Source organism: Malania oleifera, chromosome 6, assembly GCF_029873635.1.
Source record: "Malania oleifera isolate guangnan ecotype guangnan chromosome 6, ASM2987363v1, whole genome shotgun sequence".
NCBI lineage: Eukaryota > Viridiplantae > Streptophyta > Magnoliopsida > Santalales > Ximeniaceae > Malania > Malania oleifera.
In genome coordinates, this window is record NC_080422.1 from 79,401,807 (window position 1) to 79,426,473 (window position 24,667).

Below are 24,667 nucleotides of genomic sequence, written 5' to 3' on the forward strand. Positions count from 1 at the left end.
TATGATAATAAAAATCTTGTAATATAAACACTTAATAAACACAACAAGATAACAACCAAACCCTAAAAGTACATATTACACATTTAAACAATGAAAACTTAACATTAATAAATACTATCGTGATAAAATGTTACAATATGAACATTACTCGAATAACAACTATACCCTAAAAATACATATTAGACATACAATAATAACAAAAACCCTAAATACATACCATAATGACAAATACCATAAATGTTAAACCTATAATATGACAAAGAAAACCCTAAAATATTTTAATAAGTACAATAACAAACAAAAGAATAAACATGGATACTTAAATGTAAAATAGTAAAACTCCACAATCATAATATTAACACTTTAATGTGTAAACTAAATATATACGGTATTATAAGAATAAAACCCCAAACATAAATACTAAACATACCTTCATAAACAATAAAACAAAAAACAAAAGCTCATATATTAGATATCAACAAACCAAAACCAGAAAAGAAACAGAAAAAAGAAATAAAATAACAAAAATAAAATAAAATTGCATGCTTGTGTGTGTGTGTTCTGTGTATGTGTGTGTGTGTGACTGGTCGTGTGTAGGAAACTCATAGCCGGGGTTTGGGAGACTTACCGAGGGTGTTGCCGGAGCTAAAGAAGATGATTGGAGAACTGGGGCTGGAAGCGGCGGCGATGAGGTGGCGATGGAGATTTGACAGCGATGGCGAGTTTTAGCAAAGGGTAAGCCAGCGATGGCAGGAGTAGAGGAGGCCGAAGACGTTGGGTTGCAGGAAGGCTGGACCAGGGAGCAACGGCGGCAGAAGCTGTCGCTGCAAGGTTGCGGGGAATGGCCGTTGTGGGCGTCGTTAGAGTTGCAGCAATGGACGGTTCGTGGCTGGCACAGCTGATGGTTGTCTAGGTTCTGGAGCTGGTGTGGTTTGCTGCTGCTGTGGTTGGCCGTGGAGTTCTGGAGCTGGTGTGGTGCTGCAGCGGTGACAGCGAGTGGGAGTAGCGAGAACAGACGAGCCCGGAGACGATGATGGTGAGGATGGAGAGTTGCTGGTATTGCAGAGAACCTCGGTTGTTGGCGGGCTCTGCTTCTTGGCTACTGTGGTTGGTGCAGTGAAGAACAAGAGGAGGAGGGGGCCGAGGAGGAGAGAGCAGGGGGAGTTCAAGGAGAAATAGAGGGAAAGATTGAGGGGGAGAAGCTGGGTGCGCGGGGGCTTCTGTGTAAGAAAAGGATAGGTTTTTTTTTTTTGTATTTGGTGCGCCCTCGTCTGTGTGTCTTTTCTTTGTGCATGAGTGTGTATTTTATAGGAAAAAGGGGGAGTGGAGCAGCTAGGGTTTCCGCCCTCCCCTCTTATCATTTTCTTTTTTGTTTTTTTATTTATTATACTAAATAATAATAATAATAATAATAATAATAATAATAATACCCTAATAATAAAATAATATTTAAAATAATGATAAATAGAAATAATAATAACAATAATAATAATAATAATAATTTTTTTTTTTGACACGGACAAAAATAGGGTGTCTATAGAGAGCATTGATTTTACTCACTCTCTTCACTTGCAAATCTATTGCATTTGAAGATTGTTGGATGATTATTTACTTGGGCATAAGATTTAGTTTTGCATTTACTTTCATTATATATCTTAGCTTACAAATCATTTTTGAAAGTAAATCTAGAGTTTCTCCATACATCTTCTTGGTAAATATTTCTTTGGAGATAACTTTTATTGATTTTTTCTTGAAAAACGTAATCACATATTTTACATTCATAATTGTTTGTGCTTGGATTAGTCTTCCTATATTTGAGCTTTTATTGAAAAATCTTTATCTTGCAAAAAATAGTTTGAAAAGTATAAACCCTAAGTTCTCCTGTTTTATTCAATGAAAAATATTTTTGGAGAAATAGCAATTAAGGGTTCAAATCTTTGAGGTATTTATCATATACATCTCACTCAAAGATTGAGAAAATTATTTTTTGTGAAAATCTCACTTGAGCTTATTTCATATCATACTTGAGTGTATTTGAGCTGTAATGTTGTGCACATATACTTGTATTAGAAGCATATTTTGTTGAACAAAATATTTCATTTGATTATCTGTTGTATTCCTAACATATGATCGAAAGAGGGAAACTAGCCCTGAGTCCCGGATTGGCTTAGAACCAGTTAGGAAAGTTAGGTGCACCATCCTATTAAGGTGTTGTATTTAAGTGTTGCTCCACCCGTTAAGTGAGCCGTAGTGAGAATCTTTGTGCTGGTGAGCCAAGGCGAGGACATAGGCACAGTTGGCCAAACCCCGATAACATATCCTGTGTCAGATCTCTCTTTCTCTATACACTTTATATTTCTGCAATTTAATTTATGCACATGTATGTTTATATTTGAATAGTTATATGAATGTTGTGCATGCTTGCAATACTGTGAATAATTTGGAAATACTGAGTTTGCTACATTTGTTTTATATATCTGCTCAGTATTATTTTGTTGGGGTGTTGGTATATGCTTAGACAGACCCTAGATTGGAAATTACTGATTGTGGAATTGAATTCAATCTAAGAAATTTTAATTACCCAATTCACCCATCTCTTAGGAATACACCAAAGCCAACATTTGGTATCAGAGCCTCGTTGCACTAGACTTACACGTTTTTGCAAAAAAGATTGCAATGACTCAATTTGGTGTATCCTCATTCGAAGAGAGACAGTCACCTTCTAGGCCTCCCGTGTGTTGTGGCATCGATTATACCACCTGAAAAATTAGAATGAGTGTATTTATAAAATCAATGGATTGGATGACCTGGCAGGTGATTGTGAATGGAATTCGTATGCCCTTGGATTAAAATGATATTAGGTTACTGCATGCAAATTCATATGCCATGGACATGTTATATCTTGCATTAGATTCTAATATTTTTGTTAAGTTTGTGACATGTTATAGTGCACAAGAAATCTAGGATGAACTCGAAAAGAAATATGGAGAATCCAAGGAAAAGGAGACCATCACTCCAGGGGTGTCATGCTCAGATGGTTAAGGAGTGGTAAGTGTTAGGGAAATGACATCAACAGAAGAAAAGGTATATGATTCTAACTCAAAATCAATTGATGATTCTTACATTAAATGTTATGATATGTCAAATGGTGAATCATCTGTTGAATACCATGATAATTTTGTTGATGATGCATGTGATGATTCTTATGCTGAATGCTATGTTGTGTCATATGATGAATCATTTATTGTATTTTGTGATAAATCTGTTGATGATGCATGCAATGATTCATGTGAAAATTATTGTGTTAATTCTTATGATGAATCATGTGCTAAATTGAATAATGAAAGCATGATGTCATACGAAAAACTAGAAAATAGTTTATTGAAAATGAATAAATTTCTAGTTAAGTTATCTAAGCAGAAATCATTTTTGAAAATTGAGAATAAGGGGATAGCTATACAATTAAAAGAATTAAAAGATTATCATACTATCTTTGAGAAGAGAAAGATTAAGAAGATATTGAAAATTATCTACTTAGAAGAAGAAATAGATGATTATTCTATTGTTGCACCCAAAGTAGAATATGAAAAGATTAATCATAATAAACTCCTAGGAATTAAAAATAAATAAATCTTTGAAAAAGGGTTCATACTTCAAGTCCCACAATCATACGTCATCAAATAAAAATAAAACAAGCATAATATGTCACACACATATAAATTTCGCTTATCTTGTAAATTGAAAAGGCATATCGGACTTAGAAATGCCAGAGGTATAAACAAAGAAATGATTTGGGTTATTATGAAGGCAAACTCTGTAGGGTCTAAGGAAGATCGAATTCCAATAGAAATTATGTAAATATTTTAATCTTCCCTTGGTTCTTAGGTTTAGGGGTTCTGATGACTGTATGCTTAGGGAGTGGTTCGGGGTTAAAATATATAAACCTAGTATTCGCATCCACTTCCAAATGGACAAAGCATTATTTGTTTGGTAAATAAGTCAAAATGCTTAACTCACGCTTAAAAATAATCATCTAAAATTAAGCATACTCTGTCCATTGCACAAATTTGAGTTTTAGGAAATGAATCCTTCTAGTTAAACATCTTGTCCTAAACTCTTCTTGAAAGCCTAAAATGCCTAATAAAATGTTTAGCCATCACTCTAGGCTTAAAGTACTATTGATCATAAAATGATTAATATATATTAACTGTACTTTTCATAAGACATTTTGTTATAATCAAGATTAGAGGCAACCACTAAGGGATTCAAGTTTTATTAGTCAAATCAAATATTTCCTTTGAGCTTAAAATATAAAAATCTTCTAATCTTGGTGCACTATCTCCTCCATAGAAAATCTCTATCATACCACAATCATATCCAGTAGAGATTTATCCTTCTAGTGGTTCGTATCCTTGCTCTAATTTATGATCATCTTCAAAGGATACCCTCCATTTGTGGAAAATGAGAAATACCCAAAAAGAGTTTCGTTCAAATAAATACATATACTCATAAACACTCTTTGCCTAAGCGGTTGGACATATTCAATTCCACACGAATATCCTTAATCTTGTCCACTCGAAATGAATACTCTTCAAACTTAACATAAATTTTAATCCTTAAGAATATTTAATTTATTCTTTTTCACATCATAAGCTCTCAAACATTAAATCAAATCATTTAGAGCTTCACCTTATCAGAATGATGTTGAATGGCTAAAATTATTTGCACTAGGTTTCAAATCTAGATTATGAAATGAAATTTGAAAGAAATCTATGCATGATCAGTTAAATTTAAAAGTCATTCTAACTTGTGTCTCTCACACGCATTAAAATTCATATCAATAGAAACAATATTGGCTTAACTCACTTAAAAAAATATATATTGTGACTTTTTGATCCTCTAAGCCTATTCATCCATGGCTAAGCATATATCATTAAAAATCTAGATCACTTGGCTAAATGATTTGAAAAATAAGAAAAAGGCATTAAATGAGTTGAGTGCATAATTGAGGGTGAGAATTTATCTTTCATATCTATGTACATTAAAATGCTCTCAATTTTTATTTATGCTTATATGTCTGTATGCTCTTTTGAGAACAACTTTGCACTAATCTCATAACTATCCATTGTTAGTTTCTGTCCATATCATATAGTTTTTTTTTTATTTATTTAAAATGGGTTGGGATTATTTTTCCAAAATGGGTCTGCTTTTAGTTTTAATGGGCTTTAGGTTAAAAATCAGCAATGGGTTACAGTTTAAAAAGTTATAGGCCAGGTGGTTTGAAAATGGTTATGGGCTTGGTTTAAAATGGTCAGTGGGTCAAGGTTGTTTTTTTGAAAACGGGCTTTGGGGTTAAAAATTTTTAAATGGGTTTCGAAAGGTTTTAAGATTAAATAGGCTTCACTACAAAAAAAAAAAAAAAAAAACTGGTTTTTAGTGACGGAAGTATTAGTGACGAATTCAATTTCATCACTAAAAGTTGGTATTAGTGACGGTTTTTAAGAACCGTCACTAATAGTCTAAGCATTAGTGACGGTTTTATGAGCCGTCACTAATATGACACTATTAGTGACAGTTTTAAAACCGTCACTAATACTTTCGTCACTAAAAACAGGGCAGTAAATAATTTTCGCACGAAATTTTTTTTAGGAAAATATTAGCGACAATTTTAGGGTATTAGTGACAGTTTTGAAACCGTCACTACTAGTGTTTTTATTTAAAAAATTAAAAAAAAAATAGTTAAGGGTATTAGTGACGGTTTGGGAGAACCGTCACTAATAAGGGAGTATTAGTGACGGTTTTGAAACTGTCACCACTAGTATTTTTATTTAAAAAATTTTAAAAAAGAAATATGTTGACCCTATGGGTCATGCCCTGTTTTGATTATAACAAATATTTTGGTACTTATGACTGCCGAGTTGATGTGTAGGTTTACCTTGGTAGTATCCTATGATGGCACTTGGAGACCAGGAGGAAAACGAAGACCCTGAAAACCCTAGATATAATTTATTTGTTGTAATTTATATTCAGGTCTATAATATTTAAGTAGGAAAGGTCTGTAATAGTAACTAGGGCTCTAGTTTGTAATAAGCTCACACACATCATATGCATGATAATACGTAAGCTCAAACAAACCGTGAATGAGAAATGACCTTAGAAAGACCTTAGGGTTTGTCAACCGACATCGGAATTTCTCGGTGTCTTCAAATTGGACCCTAAGTGACCCTAGGACACACGCATTTTCACACATACTTGTTAGGCACTTGAATAGGGCTTGTATGCTTCAAGACGGGACTGAAATGCACACTTGGTGCACTTTAGGTCGACTAGCACAGTCAGTTCATTTTGGCCTGGTCGACCGAAACCTTCCTAGGTCAAAAGTTTGACCATCTGGTCGACCAAACCAGGTAGTTCAAAAAGCACTGGTCGACCGAAACCTTCCTGAGTCAAAATTTGACCACTTGGTCGACCGAACTAGGTTGTTCAAAGAGACCTGGTTGACCGAGACCTCCTTGGTCAATAGTTGACCATCTGGTCAACCGAGAACTTTTGTTCTCCAACAACCTGGTCGACCGGAGGGTCCTCGGGAGAACTCCCAGCTGTCTGGTCGACCGAACCAGCCAGTTCAAAATGGCTTGGTCGACCGAACCTCAAAAAATTGGGAAATCTCCTTCTCCTGGTCGACCGAGACTTCAGTTCAAAAGTCCCCTGGTTGACCGAAGCATATGAGACTTGGTTGATCGAACTTGTTCTGGTCGACCGGACCTCTCGGGTTGCCCTGATTTTTTACCACAGTTAATATTTTTTAAATAGGGTTAAAATATTTTAAACGTCATTAAACTTCCCTAAAAATACCCAATAGGTCCCCAACAGTCATATTTTCTCCTATGCATATATATATAAGATCATTTGTGAAAATTAGATATAGATTAGCAGATTGGATTAGGGTAAAATTCTCTAAAAATCCCAAAACCCATAATACTCATCTTTGAGCTTCCAACACTTATTCTTACCTGAGCTTACTTCTCAAATATTTTTGTAAGTGTGATTTAAGTGTTGTTGTTCCTTAAGGATTGCTCTCTCAAGATTGTGCTTGAGTGAAATTTATTTTATTTGAGAGCACATCCTCAAGTGTTCTTAGGTGACTTTATCAATAAGTCTTTCCTAAGAAGACTTCTTTGGAACTTCTGAGTATTGCATCATCATTGCAATATCTTGAGAAGTTTATATTTGATTTTGGTTGCAAAAATACTTTCTAAATCACTTTCAAATATCTAGTGTGTTTCATTTGATAAATCTTTGAAAAGATATTTGTTTGTGTGACAAAAATCTTTGTTGCAATATTCATAGACTCACATATCCTTTGCTGAATACAAAGATTGAATATCTTTTGCAAACCAAACATATATATTACTAGAGCATCATATGATTAAGGAAACCTGCTCATTGAAATATACATATTGTCTGGCTAGTATCTTTGTATGAACTATTATATTGAACATATTTTGTGACACAAAGATTGTTTGTTTGACACTCTCACGTACGCATTACACTGATAGAAAATACCTTTGAGAGTTGAACCATTTAGACCACATTGAGCTTACATATTATTTCATATTGGTGGTGTATGTGATATTGCGCGTAACTGGGTACATATCTGCTTTACACGAAAGCACAATCACTGTACCATCTGATTATATACACATTTTTTGTATATCCCAGCACGGGCCTGAAGAGGGAGACTAGCCTTGGAATAGTCCCGGATTGGCTTAGACCCGGTTAGGAAAGCTAGGTGCGTCGTCTTGTTAAGACGTGTTGGTTGAGGTCAGCCCCACTAATTGACCTGGTTAAGGTTGAGGTTAGCCCTATGTTAATTTGACCTGGTTGTAATCGATGCCACTCCACCCTTAAGTGAGCCTTTAGTGGAATCCTCTGACTTGCGAGTTAGAGGCGGGGACATAGGCACAGTTGGCCGAACCCCGATAAAATATTGTGTGTTTGTTTGCATTTCTACATTTTACTTTTACAACACATGTATGTTATGGGTAAATGATGCGTATAACTTAATTTCTACATTAAATTTATCGACGCATTTGGAAATTGCATAGACTGACCCTAAGTTGTATATATACTGTTGTTGAATAGATTAACCTAGGAGAAAAAGTTTTTAAAATTCCAATTCACCCCTCCTCTTGGGAATACAACAATTCTAACAAAATAGTTAAGGGTATTAGTGACGATTTTGAAACCGTCACTACTAGTGTTTTTATTTAAAAAATTTTTAAAAAGAAATAGTTAAGGGTATTAGTGACGGTTCGGGAGAACCGTCACTGATAAGGGGGTATTAGTGACAGTTTTGAAACCGTCACTACTAGTATTTTTATTTAAAAAATTTTAAAAAAGAAATAGTTAAGGGTATTAGTGACGGTTCGGGAGAACTATCACTAATAAAGGGGTATTAGTGACGGTTTTGAAACCGTCACTACTAGTGTTTTTATTTAAAAAATTATGAAAAAGAAATAGTTAAGTGTATTAGTGACGGTTTGGGAGAACCGTCACTAATAATGGGGTATTAGTGACGATTCTAAAACCGTCACTACTAGTGTTTTTATTTAAAAAATTTTTAAAAAGAAATAGTTAAGGATATTAGTGACGGTTGGGGAGAACCGTCACTAATAATGGGGTATTAGTGACGGTTCTGAAACCGTCACTACTAGTGTTTTTATTTAAAAAATTTTTAAAAAGAAATAATTAAGGGTATTGGTGACAGTTTGGGAGAACTGTCACTAATAGTGGGGTATTAGTGATGGTTCTGAAACCGTCACTACTAGTGTTTTTATTTAAAAATTTTTTAAAAAGAAATAATTAAGGGTATTGGTGACAGTTTGGGAGAACTGTCACTAATAGTGGGGTATTAGTGATGGTTCTGAAACCGTCACTACTAGTGTTTTTATTTAAAAAATTTTTAAAAAGAAATAGTTAAGGGTATTAGTGAAGGTTTTGAAACCGTCACTACTATTTTTTTTATTTAAAAAATATTAAAAAAGAAATAGTTAAGGGTATTAGTGACGATTTTGAAACCATCACTGATGCTCGAAATCTTAAATTCCCACACTTTCCCCAAATTTCTTCTTTCTCCTTCCGCCTCCTTCTCCCTCCCGCGGTCTCTTCTTTACCCAATAGGGAAGCCTATCTCCGATCTCCTATTGCGTTTCTTTGACATAAAGAGAGTTGGCAAGATGAGTTTTAGGGAGGAGAATGAAGATCTCAGAAAGCTGTTCCTCCACACGGGGAGCTAGTATCGTATGGGGTCGAGGCAATCCAACATGTTAGGATCTTCTCAGGCCATTCGTGACAGCTCCGTCTCTGTCGTCGCCTGTGTCCTCATCGTCGCCTTGGGTCCTATCCAGTTTGGCTTCACCGTATGCACACCATCTTCTCTTTTTGTGTTTCGTTTCTTTTCGTACCTGAACGATTAGAGGGGAAATGAAAATCAAAATGCAATCCGTTATTCCTTTCTTTTTTTAATCCATGGAAACATGAAGAAATCATACCGGGCTGCGATGGGTTGGGTTTTAATTTTCTGGGCAATCAAACGGAGATCGATATTTATTTAGCTCTCAAATAATCTGAATACATGCTTCTTCCTTTTATTTTTGTGTCTCGCAGTCTGGTTATTCTTCACCTACCCAATTGGCCATTACTAGCAACCTGAACTTGACTGTATCGAAGGTATGTTTGAATCTTTGTTCCATTAGCTTAATTTGAGTTCGTAGGATTTTTTTTCCCCTGACTCGACTTCTTTGTTTAGTTCTCATTGTTTGGTTCGCTCTTAAATGTGGGCACCATGGTTGGGGCAATAGCGAGCGGTCAAATTGCTGAGTACATTGGGAGAAAAGGGGTAAGAGTTGATCATGGATTCCTTTCCTTCCAAGATTAAGCATTGTGTGATTAGCACTTTTTTGGGATTGCTTTTCTTGCATTTGAAAGCAAAAGCTGCATATAATTTAGCTCTAGAGCTGCTATAAGGTGCTAACTGAAAAGTAATATAGTTCCTTACGTTCTTTTTTTAATTGAGTTCTACTGTTTTTGTTTCCTTACAGTCCTTGATGATAGCTGCCATCCCTAATATTATTGGTTGCCTTGCAATATCATTTGCCAAAGTGAGTATTATGATTCTCTCTCTATTTTATTTTTATTATTATTTTTTAAAATTATAACTCAATGCATATATAACCATCATTTGTGTTTTGTTTTGCATACAATTTCCCATTTTGTGTAGGATTACTCATTTCTTTACATGGGAAGGCTGTTGGAGGGTTTTGGTGTGGGAATAATATCGTACACGGTAAATGTTGAACTCAACTATGGTGGTGCAAGTTTGAAATGTTGTGTGAATGAAACATTGATAGGACATTTCTATTTATTATCTAATAGGTTCCTTTATATATAGCTGAGATAGCACCTCAAAACATGAGAGGTGGCCTTGGGTCTGTTAATCAGGTGGGATGTTTTATTTAGTGGCACAATTTTACCTATTCATATACCATTATTAGATTATAAGATTTCGATTCCTGCCTAAATCAGCTAATTTTTGAACTTTTGTCATTCTAGCTTTCTTTAACAATTGGAATAATGTTTGCCTATCTTTTGGGACTTTTCGTTCATTGGAGAATACTTGCAGTGTTGGGTAATCTTCTAAACAACTCACCTAGACCTATTTGGCAGAAATTTTGTTTACTGATTTGTGGGCATTGATGGCATTAATGATAGCTGTTTTGCAAAGAGATTGAAATCGCAAAGAAGCTTTTTCTCAAACTATGTGTCTGCATATCGTTAGATGTTTGGATTCTTTTGATTTCAACAACATGGAAGATTTGAAAATCCACCTTCTTCGGTCGTCAGTCACGAGAGTTTATACCGTGAGAGAGAGAGAGAGAGAGAGAGAGAGAGAGAGAGAGAGAGAGAGAGAGAATGGTGCGACACTCAATTCCAGATATCCACGCACATGATTTCTTCTAGGTATGGATCTTGTCCTTCTAAAAGTTTCAGCTTTTCCAGATTTTAATTTCCATTTTGGTTGGTTTATTGGCTCCGAGACTCAAATCTATTTTTTTTTTTTAATTTTATTCTAGTGATGGTCGACATCTGGGCCCACAAGTTGATCAATAAGCACAAATTGAGATAATTTGAAAATAAGGCTTTCAAATAATTTGACTAGAACACCTAATTTGGTATAAATGTCTTGAAAAATTTGACCTTGAGAGCTACGAGTCAAAAAGAAAGTCCTTATAATTGAAGCAACATCCTTAAAAATGTCAATTTGGTTTCAAAGTATAGTGCACTTAGGGCGATTGTTTCTCTAGTGCATCTAGTTTGTAAAACTAGTTTAAATGAGTAATGTTAAAAGCCAGAGCTTGTGATGTCACAAGTCCGTAGGTCTTTACATTTTCAAGTTTTAATAGATGCTCAAGATAATTGTTAATATATTTATTCTGAGAGTATCGATATCATTTGTAATATAAATAATTGTTATTGGATTATGACAATCTTCTTTTAATGAAGTTATCACGAACAATAAATAATCCGTAAAGTGACTTAAGGAGTCTGATAATTTCAACTATTATCGTGATTTAATAAGACAAAAAGTAAATGACTATCAAGTGAATATATAGCTTTAAGTGTTACAATACTTTAATAAGCATATTTATTAACGATATTTAAGATAAAGAAAAATAATGGTTAGAAAAGGAGTTTGTTGTTAAATTTTGTAGCTCGTAACTAAGCTTAGGGACATTTCCTTTATAGAGGTCAAACTTTGGGCACCCTAAAATAATATTTTTTATTATTTTTATTTTAATTTTTTGAGATGAACGAGGTTTAGGTAAAGTTTTTTTAAACCAGTTTCTAAAATAGTTGCCCAAAAAATCAGCCTTATGAAAAAGTGTAAGAAATTGTCTAATCAAAGGGTTGATTCCTTCTACATAGATGAACTAATCCATGCTAGGGTTTACAAATATGCAAACTAATGCATAAATAGGTTACCTACAACATATTTCTTGCATTTATTATATTAAATTTTTTTTTCTTGTTATCCTAAAAGGGATATCCTGATTATGACTTGAGACTTCGAACTTTCATGTTAAAGGTCTTAACTAATAGTATGAATGTTTTGTTATTGACTATGAATGTTTGATTTGCTAGCATGTTGTATATCCTATTCTGGATGCTTCCATTTTATTCTTTGGAGTTTATGATGGACATGGAGGTAAGAATCGAGAGGTTTAGGTACTCTTATAGTGGGGTGGATGGTGGTGGCTGCATCAATGATTGTTTATCTAGTTTACCCGGAGTTTCTTTTCAAAATTGATTTGAAATGCGATAAGCCTACCTATGTAGACAAAATGAATTTTAGCCTCTCATCTGATAGGTTGTCGCTTATAGTTAAGGTATGATTTAAATATTAGTTTTATTTCGCTTAAATCTTGATGTCCTTCTTGCAGTCATTAATATTGCATCCATAAGAAGGACATCAAGATTCAAGAGAAATAAAATTAATATTTAAATCATACCTTAACTATAAGCGACAACCTATAAAATGAAAGGCTAAAATTCATTTTGTCTACATGGGCAGACTTATCGCATTTCAAATCAATTTTGAAAAGAAACTCTGGGTAAACTAGATAAACAATCGTTGATGCAGCCACCACCATCCACAGCCTCGTCGTCCTTCTCTGTCATCCGAGACCTCATTGTCCTTCATCACCCTCCATGACCTCGTCCTCTGCTCCATCAACATCAATGTCGAGGATTTTGAAGTTGGGCCCTAGATTACAGATTAAGCCTTATTGTTCGAGAACTTCGCCCTCGAGGATGACGCTGCAGCAAGCCATAGCGGCCCATGCTGCCATGGTCTTTCACTGTCGAAGATCGCATCACCATCACAACTAATTGTCCAATTTAAATTTGAAATTATATAATATATGCGATACCACATGGATGAAAGACTTAAAAGATTAGATGTTACTACCCATATCAACAAGGTGCACCTTTCTTTTCGGGAGTTTTCCCATAATAACTCCATAATTAAGCATGCTTGGCTTGGAGCAATCTTGGGATGGGTGACCACCTGGGAAGTTTTCTCAAGAAGTGTGTGAGTGAGGACAAAACACACTGGAAAGAACACGTGTTGGTTTGTGGGACCAGTCATTAGTCCGATAAGGCCCGCCCCCCTGTTTTCCGGGCCAAGTGGAGGAGGAGAGACTCAGTGCTCCCTGGCAGACCGATGTTGGGGTGTTACAAATGGTATCAGTGCCAACACCGAGCCGGAAGTGTGATGAGATTCACATCGCCTGGGTTTGGAAATGTGGGTTCGCAACGAGGACGTTGTGTTCTATAAGTGGGGGAGATTGTGATACCCCATGGATGAAAGACTTAAAAGTTAGATATTACTACCCATATCAATAAGGTGCACCTTTCTTTTCGGGAGTTTTCCCATAAGAACTCTATAGTTAAGCGTGCTTGGCTTGGAGCAATCTTGGGATGGGTGACCACCTGAGAAGTTTTCTCAAGAAGTGTGTGAGTGAGGACAAACACACTAAAAAGAACACGTGTTGGTTTGTGGGGCCAGTCATTAGTCCAATAAGGCCCACCCCCTTATTATCTGGTCCAGGTGGAGGAGGAGAGACGCAGTGCTCCCTGGTAGACTGAGGTTAGGGCGTTACAATATATTTGTATTTGAATTTGAATTTGTATAATATATTTGTATTTTTATTTAAATTTGAATTTGAATTTTGAATTTGTATAATGTATTTGTATTTAAATTTGAATTTGTATAATATATTTGTATTTGTATTTGAATTTGAATTTGTATAATATATTTTTATTTTTATTTAAATTTGAATTTGAATTTTGAATAATTTATGAATTTTTTAGCAATTATGGTTTAATGTTACGGATACGAAAATGTAATTATAGACTTTTACATAAATTAATAATTGGAAAAAAATTAATTTAAAATTATTAGTGACAATTTTAAAACCGTCACTACTAATTATCCAATTTAAGTATTAGTGAAGGTTTCAAAACCGTCACTAATAATTGCCTTTTTTTTTTAAAAGAGTTTTAGTGAAGGTTTTCAAGCCGTCACTAATAATATAGTATTAGTGATGGTTTGAAAACCGTCACTAATAGTTGCCTGTGTGCAATAGTGACGATTTTAAAACTGTCACTAATAGTATAGCATTAGTGACGATTTTCAAACCGTCACTAATAATAGAGCATTAGTGACGATTTTCAAACCATCGCTAATAATAAAGCATTAGTGACGATTTTCATATCGTCACTAATAATAGAGCATTAGTGATGAATTTAAAACCGTCACTAATACTATGGCTTTAGTGACGATTTTTTATGGAGCCGGTGTAGAATTTATAGTGACGGACTTAGGTTTTTTAGTGACAGTTTTAAACCGTCACTAATACTCTATTATTTGTGACGGTTTCAAAAATTCGTCATTAATAAGTATTAGTAACGGCAGATATAGCGACTAGTTCAAAACCATCACTAATACTCATAAAACCGTTACTAATACTATTATTGACGATTTTGTGATTATTAGTGACGGTTTTGAATCGTCACTAATAACCTTTTTTTTTGTAGTGCTTATTTTTAAAAAAGTTAGGATGGGTCGGTTTTAAAAAAGTTGGAATGGACCATTTTTTAAGAGGTCATAATGGGTTGAGTTTAAAAGGTTAGAATGGGCTAGTTTTAAAAAATTAGGATGGTTTGATTGTTAATTGTGATATTGGGCCTCGGGTGAGTTCAAAAGTGGGCTTTGGGTACTTGGGTGATTTTAAAGACAGGTACAGTGTTGACCTAGTTGGTCATATCCCATTTTGATAATGACAAATATACTTAGTACTGATGTTTGCAATAAGGCTTGCTTGTAGGTTCACTCTATGCATGGAATTGAAAAGAATGTTATATCATGATGGTGTACGGTGATATTACAGAAGATTGAAGAATATTGTACCTTATTTGTAATTGTATTTTTTATATTTTTCATTCAGGGTTGTAATTGATTATGGACTGTAACACTATATGACCTGTAATAATCTGCATAATGCATGGTAGGCAAATATGCTCAGAATGACCTTAGATAGACCTTAAGTTCCCACACTTAGTGCACAAAGCCCCACTATACTTTACATGTTATCAGGGGTTGAATTAAAATCAAAGAATGAACCTTAGGTTAAAATCATGAGGCTTCGGGCGACCAAACTTGGCAAGTCAAATTGCTTCGGTCTACCAAACCGTGGACCGGTCAAAAAGTTGACTAGGATTTGGGTGATCAAACTGAAATGACTTAAGTGTCTAAGCTCGACCGAACTTGTACCTTGTACTTTTCCATCGTCCCCGAGTGCCCGAACTTACAATTCATTTTACCGTCGGGCAACCAAACCTAGCAATTTCATAAGCTAAGCTATGGTTCAAACGACCGAACCTCGGACAAAATGGAAATTGCTTTTGTCAGCAAACCGAATCAAATTTCAGGCACCCAAACTTTAAAAATCACTTTTTCTATTATGTCTGTTCGAGCAACTGAACCTAAGGACAGGCGCCTGAAACTCTTGGGTTGTTTTATTTTTTATCTTAGTTAATTAGGGTAAATCAGGGTTAATTTTCTTAAATGGTTTTAAAAAAAAATTTAATAATTACCCTTATGTCCCCAAAGGTCAAAATTAAGCACTTCTCTATATATAGGGGTTCATTTTCTTGGATTAGAGACAGATTAGCAAAAAGAGATTAAGCAAAATCCTCTGAAAAATCCTAAGCCCTATTTTGCTATACAAACCTCGTACACTCATATTCTACTACTCTCTTGAGAAATCAAATCTTTGTGAGTGTTTATTGATTGTTCCATTGTGCTAAAAACCCTTATTGGTATATTGCATTTGATTTTTGTTTGAGGGTTAAGCAAAGATTTTTCCCCTTGATTTTATTTAATAAATCTTTAGTTGGAAAAAATCTCAGAGCTAAGTGAGTCTTTGCATTATCATTACAAGACTCATTAGGGCTTGTATTTTTGGTGTGCAAAAATATTTTTCACAAGCTTATATTTTTCAAATATCTCTTGAGCTATTATTTTGTGAAAAATCTTGTTTGCGATATTTTGAAGATACTTGTTGAAACACTTTGAAACTTGTGATGAATGATTTACATTGATTAATTATTTCAAAGTTTGCTTGGAAATACACTCTAGATCTTGACTGTATATTTACATTAGATTGAGTGTTTAGCACACATAATTAAGCACTGAGCATATTTACTATCATTTGTGCTTGCATTATTATCTAGATTGTATTGTGATACATATCTGTCTGTTGAGAAGCATATTTCCATGCATGCAAAAATTACATTTGTTGTACTTCAGGCGTGGGCCTGAAGCGGGAGACTAGCCCTGGTGAATAGTCTCGGATTAGTTTAAACCTGATTGGGAAAGTTAGGTGCACCATCCTGGTAAGGTGTGGTTGTAGGTTAAGGTTAACCCCGTTAATTGACCTAGTTGTATACGGTGCCACTCCACTCGTGAAGTGAGCTTTGTTGGCTTAACTAGGCTTTTCAATCAGTTTTGGTGATAACAAACAAAAGACATTTGAACTTGGAATGTTTGAGTTTTGGTGTTTCAGGAAAACAAGGATCATTATGGACCATCAAGTTAGAGAAACTAACAAGTTATCCAAAAAGAAGCTTAAAGCAACACAAGACTAATCAAAGCATGGGAAGCTAAAACTAGCTCAAGCGAACATCCAAGGGATTTCAAAGCAAAAAGAAAGTGGATAATCCCAAGCTTAGCATATAAGGTTTTAGGAAAACCAATGTAAGTACTTCAAAGTCCAAATATCTATTGAAATATCTTTCGAAGCTTCTTTAGGGGGTTATCTAGACTTAGAGACCTATTTTTTTTTTTAAAAAAAAAAAAAAAACCTGAAAAATGTTTTATAAAAGGATAAAGAAAGAATGCATATCATATTTTGCATAGGGATTAAAAAATTCAGAAAACCAGAACATCAAAAAACTGAAATTTCTATTAGAAGTATGAAGTGGCAACTTCAGATAACTAAACTTCACGTTCAGTTAACTGAAGAAATACTTCAAACGTCTAAAGAATAAGCTCAAGCGTCTGAAGAATTGTTTGAGAAAGATTGTAACTGGCAGAAGCACTTCGGTCATCTGAACTTAACTCTTCGGTCGTCTGACCTTGACTTCAATCATCTGACCCTGTATCCAGTTCATTTTGTTTAAAGGATTGGGAACTTCGGATGATTGATCTCAAGCGTTCAGTCATCTGAACACTGTTAATTGGCAAAAAATTTTAGTTATTTTTTAAATATTAGTTGCTTGGGCTCCAATCTTTCCAAAAACTTGGGAAATACTCCAAATAAACTTAAACAACAATGAAACTTATTTGAATGCCTATAAATACATGGTTTTCCAAATCAAAATACAACCAAGTATTGAAAAATATGTCATAAGCTCTCTTGCTCTCAAAGTCTCTACTTGCTCATCTTTTGCAAATTGAAAGTGCTGGTGTTCTGAGATCATTGGTCATCAATCCCTGAGTTATACTTGCTGATTTCTCATTTAGAGAATAGGGAGTTTGGTGAAATCTACTCTTAAGCTTCAAAAATGTATTGCATTCTTGATATTTACTTTTTGAAGTACATAGATTTGAATTGTACTAACTTGCTCTTTGTGTGAGCATTCTTTGTACACAATCTTCTTATTGTTTCTCTTGTAGATTTTGAACGATTCCAGGTTGTTGGATCGTTGACCAAGCGAGAGTACATCATTTGGAGAAGGTGGGCTCTAGCCTTAACAAAGGAGTGCTGTAATCGGTGTTGTTCCGCCCGGTAAGGAACTGGGATAGTGAAACCCTTCAGTAATTTGCCAAGGGCGAGGACGTAGGCTGTGTTGAAGTTGAACCTCGTAAAATCTTTGTGTGTGTCTCTCTCTCTCTCTCTTTCTTATTCATTGTTTTTCTACACAATATATCTTTGTGTATACTAAAGTGCAGGTTGTAGGGCTTAAAATTAAAATTAAAGGAAGACTCATGATATTTAGAAAGTACATTTTGATTAACCGTTTGCGGAAACCCAAAAGTGAGTACGTTGGTTAATTTTTGGAAATCTTAATCAAGAGAAGCACAAATAAAGATTTCATCCAAAGTAGGTTGCAAACATCTACACAACAGCTAATAAAAGGCTTAACAAACTTGCATGATTGTTTAAATACTTTGGTTAATTGGTTTGTGCATCTTGTGGTTTTTTTTTTTGTGGTTATTAGTTGATTGATTGATTTTTTTCATTAATGTATTAAAACAAGTAAGTTCTCAGAAAAGGTCAAAATATTAAAATAAACCAATTCACCCCCCCCCCCCTCTTGGGATAGTTATCCTAATTTCAAGCTTATAGTGGAATCCTTGTACTGGTGAGCTAAGGCGGGGACGTAGGCACTTTGACCGAACCTCGATAACATATCGCGTGTGCAATTTACTTTTTCGCAATTTATTTGCTACACGTGCATGCTTTATTGTGAATGATTGGATTTATAATAAGATAGATAGACCCTAGGTTACATAATACTGTTGTTAGACTATTTGACCTAGGAAAGAATTTTTAAATATCCAATTCACCCCCCTCTTAGGGTTGGACCAAAGCTAACATAAGGGTTTGAGCTGGGTTAAAAGTTAAAAAGGAGTCAGGTTCCAAGGGTTTGTTTTGGGTCTAGGGGATCTAAATCTCAATTCGAATCTAGGAGTTTGGGGAGTGATCTGATTCCAAACACGAGTTCGGGTTCAGTCAAGTGTTCGGGTCTGAGCTCAAGTTTGAAACCTGAGAGGGGGAAGGGTACCTACACTCAGCTAAATGCATTTTAACAATTAAGGATTGGGATAGAAAAGGGGGGGTTACCTACTCCTCCAGTCCTTCTTCTCCTTCTTCCAAGCGTCTATCTGTGTGTGAATTGGTGTATGGTCTAGGTAGGTCTCCAAGCTCTAGTTCAAGTTCTCTTAATGTGGGGCGCACACTAGGTGTGCCCTCTACTTTCCGCTCCTTTGCTCTAGCCCCTCTACTCTCAACCCCTCCGCTTCTTCACTCTCTGTAATTTGGTAGAACCTCCCCTCTCTAATTCTTTCCCTCTCACTTTCTGCAGTATTTCTCCATGCTTTCTTCTTTTGATGCCCCCCCCTCCAGCTACAGTGCAAGCCTATTTATAAGGAGGCCTTGGGGGTGGTTTGGCACCAAAAACTATTCTCTCTAACCGAATTCCTTGTGCTAGCAAGGAATTTTTATTCCCCTATGTGATTTTATTTTATTTCCCTTTTTTTTTTTTTTGAATTTCTATTACTAACTAAGTGATTTCTTGGCTCTCTTGTGCGCAGGTGAACCTGAAGGTCCAGATGGCAGCTCTGGACTGGCCGTTATGGCAGCTGCCTTATTGTGTTTTATTTTAATTTTTTTTTATTTCGATATGTTAATGTATCCCCACTCCCCTTGTACCGCGACCACTATTTGTATCACTTTCTATTTCCTTGTGCCTTATATGTATATTGATGTACCCCCGCCCCCTTGTACTGTAATTGCTATTTGTAAAAACTATTGTGTATTTTCCCTACATTTTGGTATCTCAATTTCTATACTGTGTGTTGCAGCGTGAGCTGCAACTTTCTTATGTATTACACGCGCATTTCGGGCACATGCCCACCCCTTTGAATAAACGTGACCTCATGTAGGATCAGACCTTAAGTTCGCCCATTTTTTAAGCTCACTTTAAAAACTTAATTAAAAATTGAAATACTTACTTTAAAAATCCAAGACCCAAATTAAAATTTAAAACTCAATTTAGTACTCCATTTTGGAACTCAACCCTTATTCTAAAGAACTAAAACTAAAAATTAAAATTAAAAGGACTCGATTTTGAAATCATAGTATTTTACTTCATAAAACCTGTCCTAAAAGAGATTGATTTTGAAATAGCAGGACATTAGGAAGGGAAAACTCATTTTAAAATAGAAACTAAAAAGACTCAACATTATTTTGGACTAAAAGGACTCAAACTTGCAATAGGAATACTTTTTCTGGAACTTCAAAATGGGACTCTAAAAAAAATTTTGAGATTGTCAGAGCTCAGTTAATAATGAACAGTACTAGGACGTGCCCGTTTCGTGATTGTTAGCTTTGGTGTATTCCCAATAAGGGGGGGGGGTGAATTGGAATTTTAAAATTTATTCCTAAGTTTAGCTAATCTAACAGCAGTATATTCGCAACCTAGGGTTTGTCTATACAATTACAAATGTGCAGATAAATAAAACGTGCGAAAATAAAATCATATGCGGCATTCACAATATAACATACACGTGTGATAAATAAATTACGAAAAAATAACGATATGTTATCAGGGTTCGACCAATACTGCCTACGTCCCTGCCTTGGCACACCTGCACAAGGATTACATTATAAGCTCACTTAACATGTGAAGCAGCACCATTTACAACCAAATCAATTAACGGGGCTGACCTTAACCTACACCTTACTAGGATGGTACACCTAACTTTCCTAACCGAGTCTAAACCAATTCGAGACTATTCAATAGGGCTAGTCTCCCTCTTCAGGCTCATGCCTAGAATAAAAATGATATAAAATTTATGTACAAACAAATGCTTCTTACAAAAGTAGATATGTACTACTACACACAATATAATCAATGCATCTCAAGAATGTATGAACTATAAGTTCGGCGCTCTACGTGTGCGATCAACACTCAAAGTTATGTCTATAGTCAATCAAGCACAAGAGTGTTCAAATCAAAATATTTTTTTGAAACTAGATATATCAAATCTCAATAACAAATTAGGGTTTCAAAGATGCTAATCACATATTCAAGCTAACTCAAAATATTTTCCTTCAATGAAATAAGCACACGAGTAGTTTAAAAAAATTATAGCTTGTAAAAAAAAATATTTGTACAACAAAAATATAGCGCTAGGAATATTGCAACGACAATGCAAGAACCCTTAAGCTTATGAGTTTATCCCAACATAAGATTTATTATGTTCAAATCTGTGGGATAAAATTTGCTAAACTCCCCAAAATAAATAAATCAATCAAGTAAGAGCAATAGGAGTATAAGCAACCTCTAATAAGCACTAGCACAATCAATAAACTCTCACAATGATGAGATGTATCAAGGGAATCAAGATTTGAGAGTATTTGGGCAAGGTAGGATTTTGAAAATAGAGAGAATTTTTTGCTAATGATGTTCTTAATTAATTGCTAATTCACACAAATGAACCCATATATATAGACCAAGGTCAAATTATGATCATTTAGGACATGTAAGGTATTATGAGGAAAGTTTTAAAAAATTTACCAAAGTTAACCCTGTTTAAAAAATTTAATCGCAGTAAAAAAAAATTCCAACCCGAGAGCACCAGTCAACCAGACTTAAGGTTCGGTTAACCAAGTGACAAAGTTCAGTCGACCGTGCAAAAAATGAACTGAAAGTTTGGTTGGCCAGACTAAGGGTCTCAAGGGCAATTTTTCCCAATCTGGGTGGTTCAGTCAATTGAGTGATTTTGAACTAAGTAGTTCGGTCAACCGGGAAGTTGAATTCTCCCACATGGGGGTTCGGTCGGCTAGGGCGTTACCCATATAAATCTGGTCGATCGACTGAGAAGTCAAACATTAACCCGTGTGGGAGTTCAGTCGACCATGTGTTGTGAACTTGGCAAGGTACAGTCGACCGAGCTATGGTCAAACTATTGACATCTGACCGGTTCGGTCGACCAAGTGATTTACACTGTGAAAATTCGATTGGCCGAAGCACTGTTCAATGCACAATTTTGGTCCTATTCTTTATTAGAAGTCACCCCTGTTCATATAGGTATAAGTTTTAAGTTATGGGGGATTTTACATGTGATGATTAGGGACCTAGGGTCAATCTAAGGTTGATGGTCAAGGCTTTTGAACTATACCCAAAAATCCGGTGTCGGTTGATTGATCCCTAAGGTCCAGCTATGGTCATTGAACTTATAAGTTCCTACATGCATGATGCACACCAATTATTACAGACCATTCCTATTTTACTATTACAGACCCAATATTAAACTTATATGAAATTACAACAATGAATCTTCTGGGTCTTCTTTTTGCTTCAAGTTAACATGTGCCATCAATGTGATCCAGCTTAGTATAATCCTACACACAAACTTGAAAGTCATCAAATACCAGAGTATTTGTCATTATCAAAACCGGGAATGACCCATGGGGTCAACAGTGATCCTTAAGAAGGGAGATTAATTTTGCAACTAAAATACATTCCACAAATTTGGTTTGACGCTAAAACAAGAAAAATTTCGGACACACAGGTTTAATGATGAAAATTACCAACCAACCATACCTGGTACCAATACCCAATTTGAGAACTCCAAACATTTGATATCAGAGTCATTTAGGGCTTAAAGTCAAACTTTATCATCCCAGGTTTTGTCAAGGTTGTCTGGTTAAAATTGGGGTGTCGACAGCGAGCAACATAGGGTTTCGTTAATTGTGAGGTTCACAAATGGAGACTACAAAGGGAGCTTGGATGATAGGAGGCTTGCAACGAGGTACGTTGTGGGAAGGCCTAATTGTTGGAAGTCCAAGGTACAATCTCAAGGTGCGCTAGTTACAACTGGATCGAAGTTCTTGGCAGATGCTGAGGCTGCCATGGTGGTATTATGGTTCGGAGGATCGTTCAAGGAGCTAGATGTTCAATTAGGTGGAGTTCTTGTTACCACAGTCAAGTTCAAGTGTTGCTAGGACTTGATTTACGTCTCCAACTGTTAAAGGAGGGGTGGGTCCCGATCTACAAGCCATGATGGAGCAGTGGTTATGCTTTCAAATTTTGTTGGAATTAGTGTGATCCCAAAAGGGGGTGAATTGGGTTTTAAAAATATTTCGACTAATTTAAATAATTACACCGATTCACCATATATTGTATCTTATTCATAATACAAACGTGTATGTAAATTAATAAAACGATAAATGTAGACATACACATAGAACATATCTCATTTGAAATAGAGGTGTGCATGCAAATAATTATAACTATAATTGAAAGCATACACATGCGAAAGTTTAAGTGCAGAAATATAAATGAAAGAGACAGAGAGACGTGATATTTGTTATCGATGTTCAACCAAACCAGCATACGTCCCTACCTTAGGCATACCCCCTAAGGATTCCACTAACCCTACTCACTTAATCATTTTTTTCTCTCAAATTTTTTCTTAATCAAGGTTCCCCCAAACAATGTTTTATTGAAAATTTTCTTTCTTTGGGGCAAATGTTTATACTCTCTCCAAATTTCTTTCACTCATTGTTTATTGAAAAATATTTTATTGAAAGAGAATATATTCATTTTGGACATTTAACATTCAAATCACTTACTCTCACTTATTCTTTATCGGTTTAAAATTGTTTTCTTTGAGAGTAAACTTCTTGATTCTCCCTTATATTTTTGTTGATAAATATTATTAAGAGAAAAATTTTATGGGTTATATTTGAAAGGCTTGACTACATTCTTTTCATTCATATTTCCTTGTGCTTGGAAAAGTCTTGTTGCATTTGTGCTTTCATTGTTAAATCTTCATTTTGCAAAAAAAAAAAACTATTTGAAAGCAAAAACCCTAGATTCTCCAGTTATTCTTTGAAAAATATTTTTAGGAGAATATTTTTATTAGGGTCCAAATTTTTGAAGTATTTATTATATACATTTTTCTTCAAAGAGTGAAAATATCTTTTTAATAAAAACATCCATACTCTACTGAGCACAAAAATTCATATCAATAGAGAGTGCATGTATTGAGCTTAAATGTGTACATTTCTGCTTGTATGTTTAAGAAGTATTTATATGTTTAAAAATGATTTTATTGTACCAGTTGGATTTAGACTATTAATTGAACTGGGGAGTCTCTGCCTCGTATGTGAGACCGGTTCGATTCAACTTGGAAATTGAACTGGGAAGTCTCTGCCCTGTAAGGAAGACAAGTTGGGCTCAGTCTTTTAATTGAACTGTGGTATATATTGCCCCATAAGGAGAGGTTGTAACAGCTTCTACTCTGCCCATTTAAGTGAGTAAGGTTAGTGGAATCCTTTGGGGATATGCCCAAGGCAGGGATGTAGGCTGGTTTGGCCGAACCAGCCTATGTCCCCGCCTTGGGCATACTCCCAAAGGCTTCCACTAACCCTGCTTACTTAAACAGGTAGAGCAGAAGCCCTTACAACCTCTCCTTATGGGGCGAGGTAAACCCCAGCTCAATTATAAGGTTAAGCCCAACTTGTCTCCCCTACGAGGCAGAGACTCCCCAGTTCAATTTTAGGTTGAACCGAATCGGTCTCACTTACGGGGCTGAGACTCCCTAATTCAATTAACGGGTTAAACCCAACCGGTAAAATAAAATCATTTTTGTACATATTTACAAGGTGGGGAATATTTGCCAAGGTGAGATTGTTGGGGATGTGGCTCATATTCAGAGCGGATCACATGTACTGAAGGAAGTTATGTGACGCGAGGGATAAAGGGACAAGTTGCGACGTCCCGGCACGTGTGTGCCCCAAGGTGG

At 35.4% G+C, this 24,667-nt stretch overlaps 1 protein-coding gene across 1 annotated transcript; it reads left to right on the top strand.

The window, feature by feature from the left end:
• Window positions 1-9,305: 9,305 nt before the first annotated feature.
• Window positions 9,306-22,862, top strand: LOC131158666 (sugar transporter ERD6-like 6). Its single transcript, XM_058113534.1, has 9 exons — window positions 9,306-9,422; window positions 9,670-9,732; window positions 9,812-9,901; window positions 10,104-10,163; window positions 10,283-10,348; window positions 10,438-10,503; window positions 12,205-12,268; window positions 19,445-19,502; window positions 22,586-22,862. The coding sequence occupies exons 1-9, from the start codon at window positions 9,306-9,308 to the stop codon at window positions 22,860-22,862; spliced, it is 861 nt and encodes a 286-aa protein (XP_057969517.1).
• Window positions 22,863-24,667: the final 1,805 nt, after the last annotated feature.

Bases quoted from the DNA above. Each gene is read 5' to 3' on its own strand.
- LOC131158666 (XM_058113534.1), top strand. From the start codon at position 9,306: ATGGGGTCGAGGCAATCCAACATGTTAGGATCTTCTCAGGCCATTCGT. The intron at 10,504-12,204 runs GTGGGATGTTTT...TTGATTTGCTAG, and splicing joins GCCTTGGGTCTGTTAATCAG to CATGTTGTATATCCTATTCT. The intron at 19,503-22,585 runs GTGTTTTATTTT...GGGTGTCGACAG, and splicing joins GTTATGGCAGCTGCCTTATT to CGAGCAACATAGGGTTTCGT.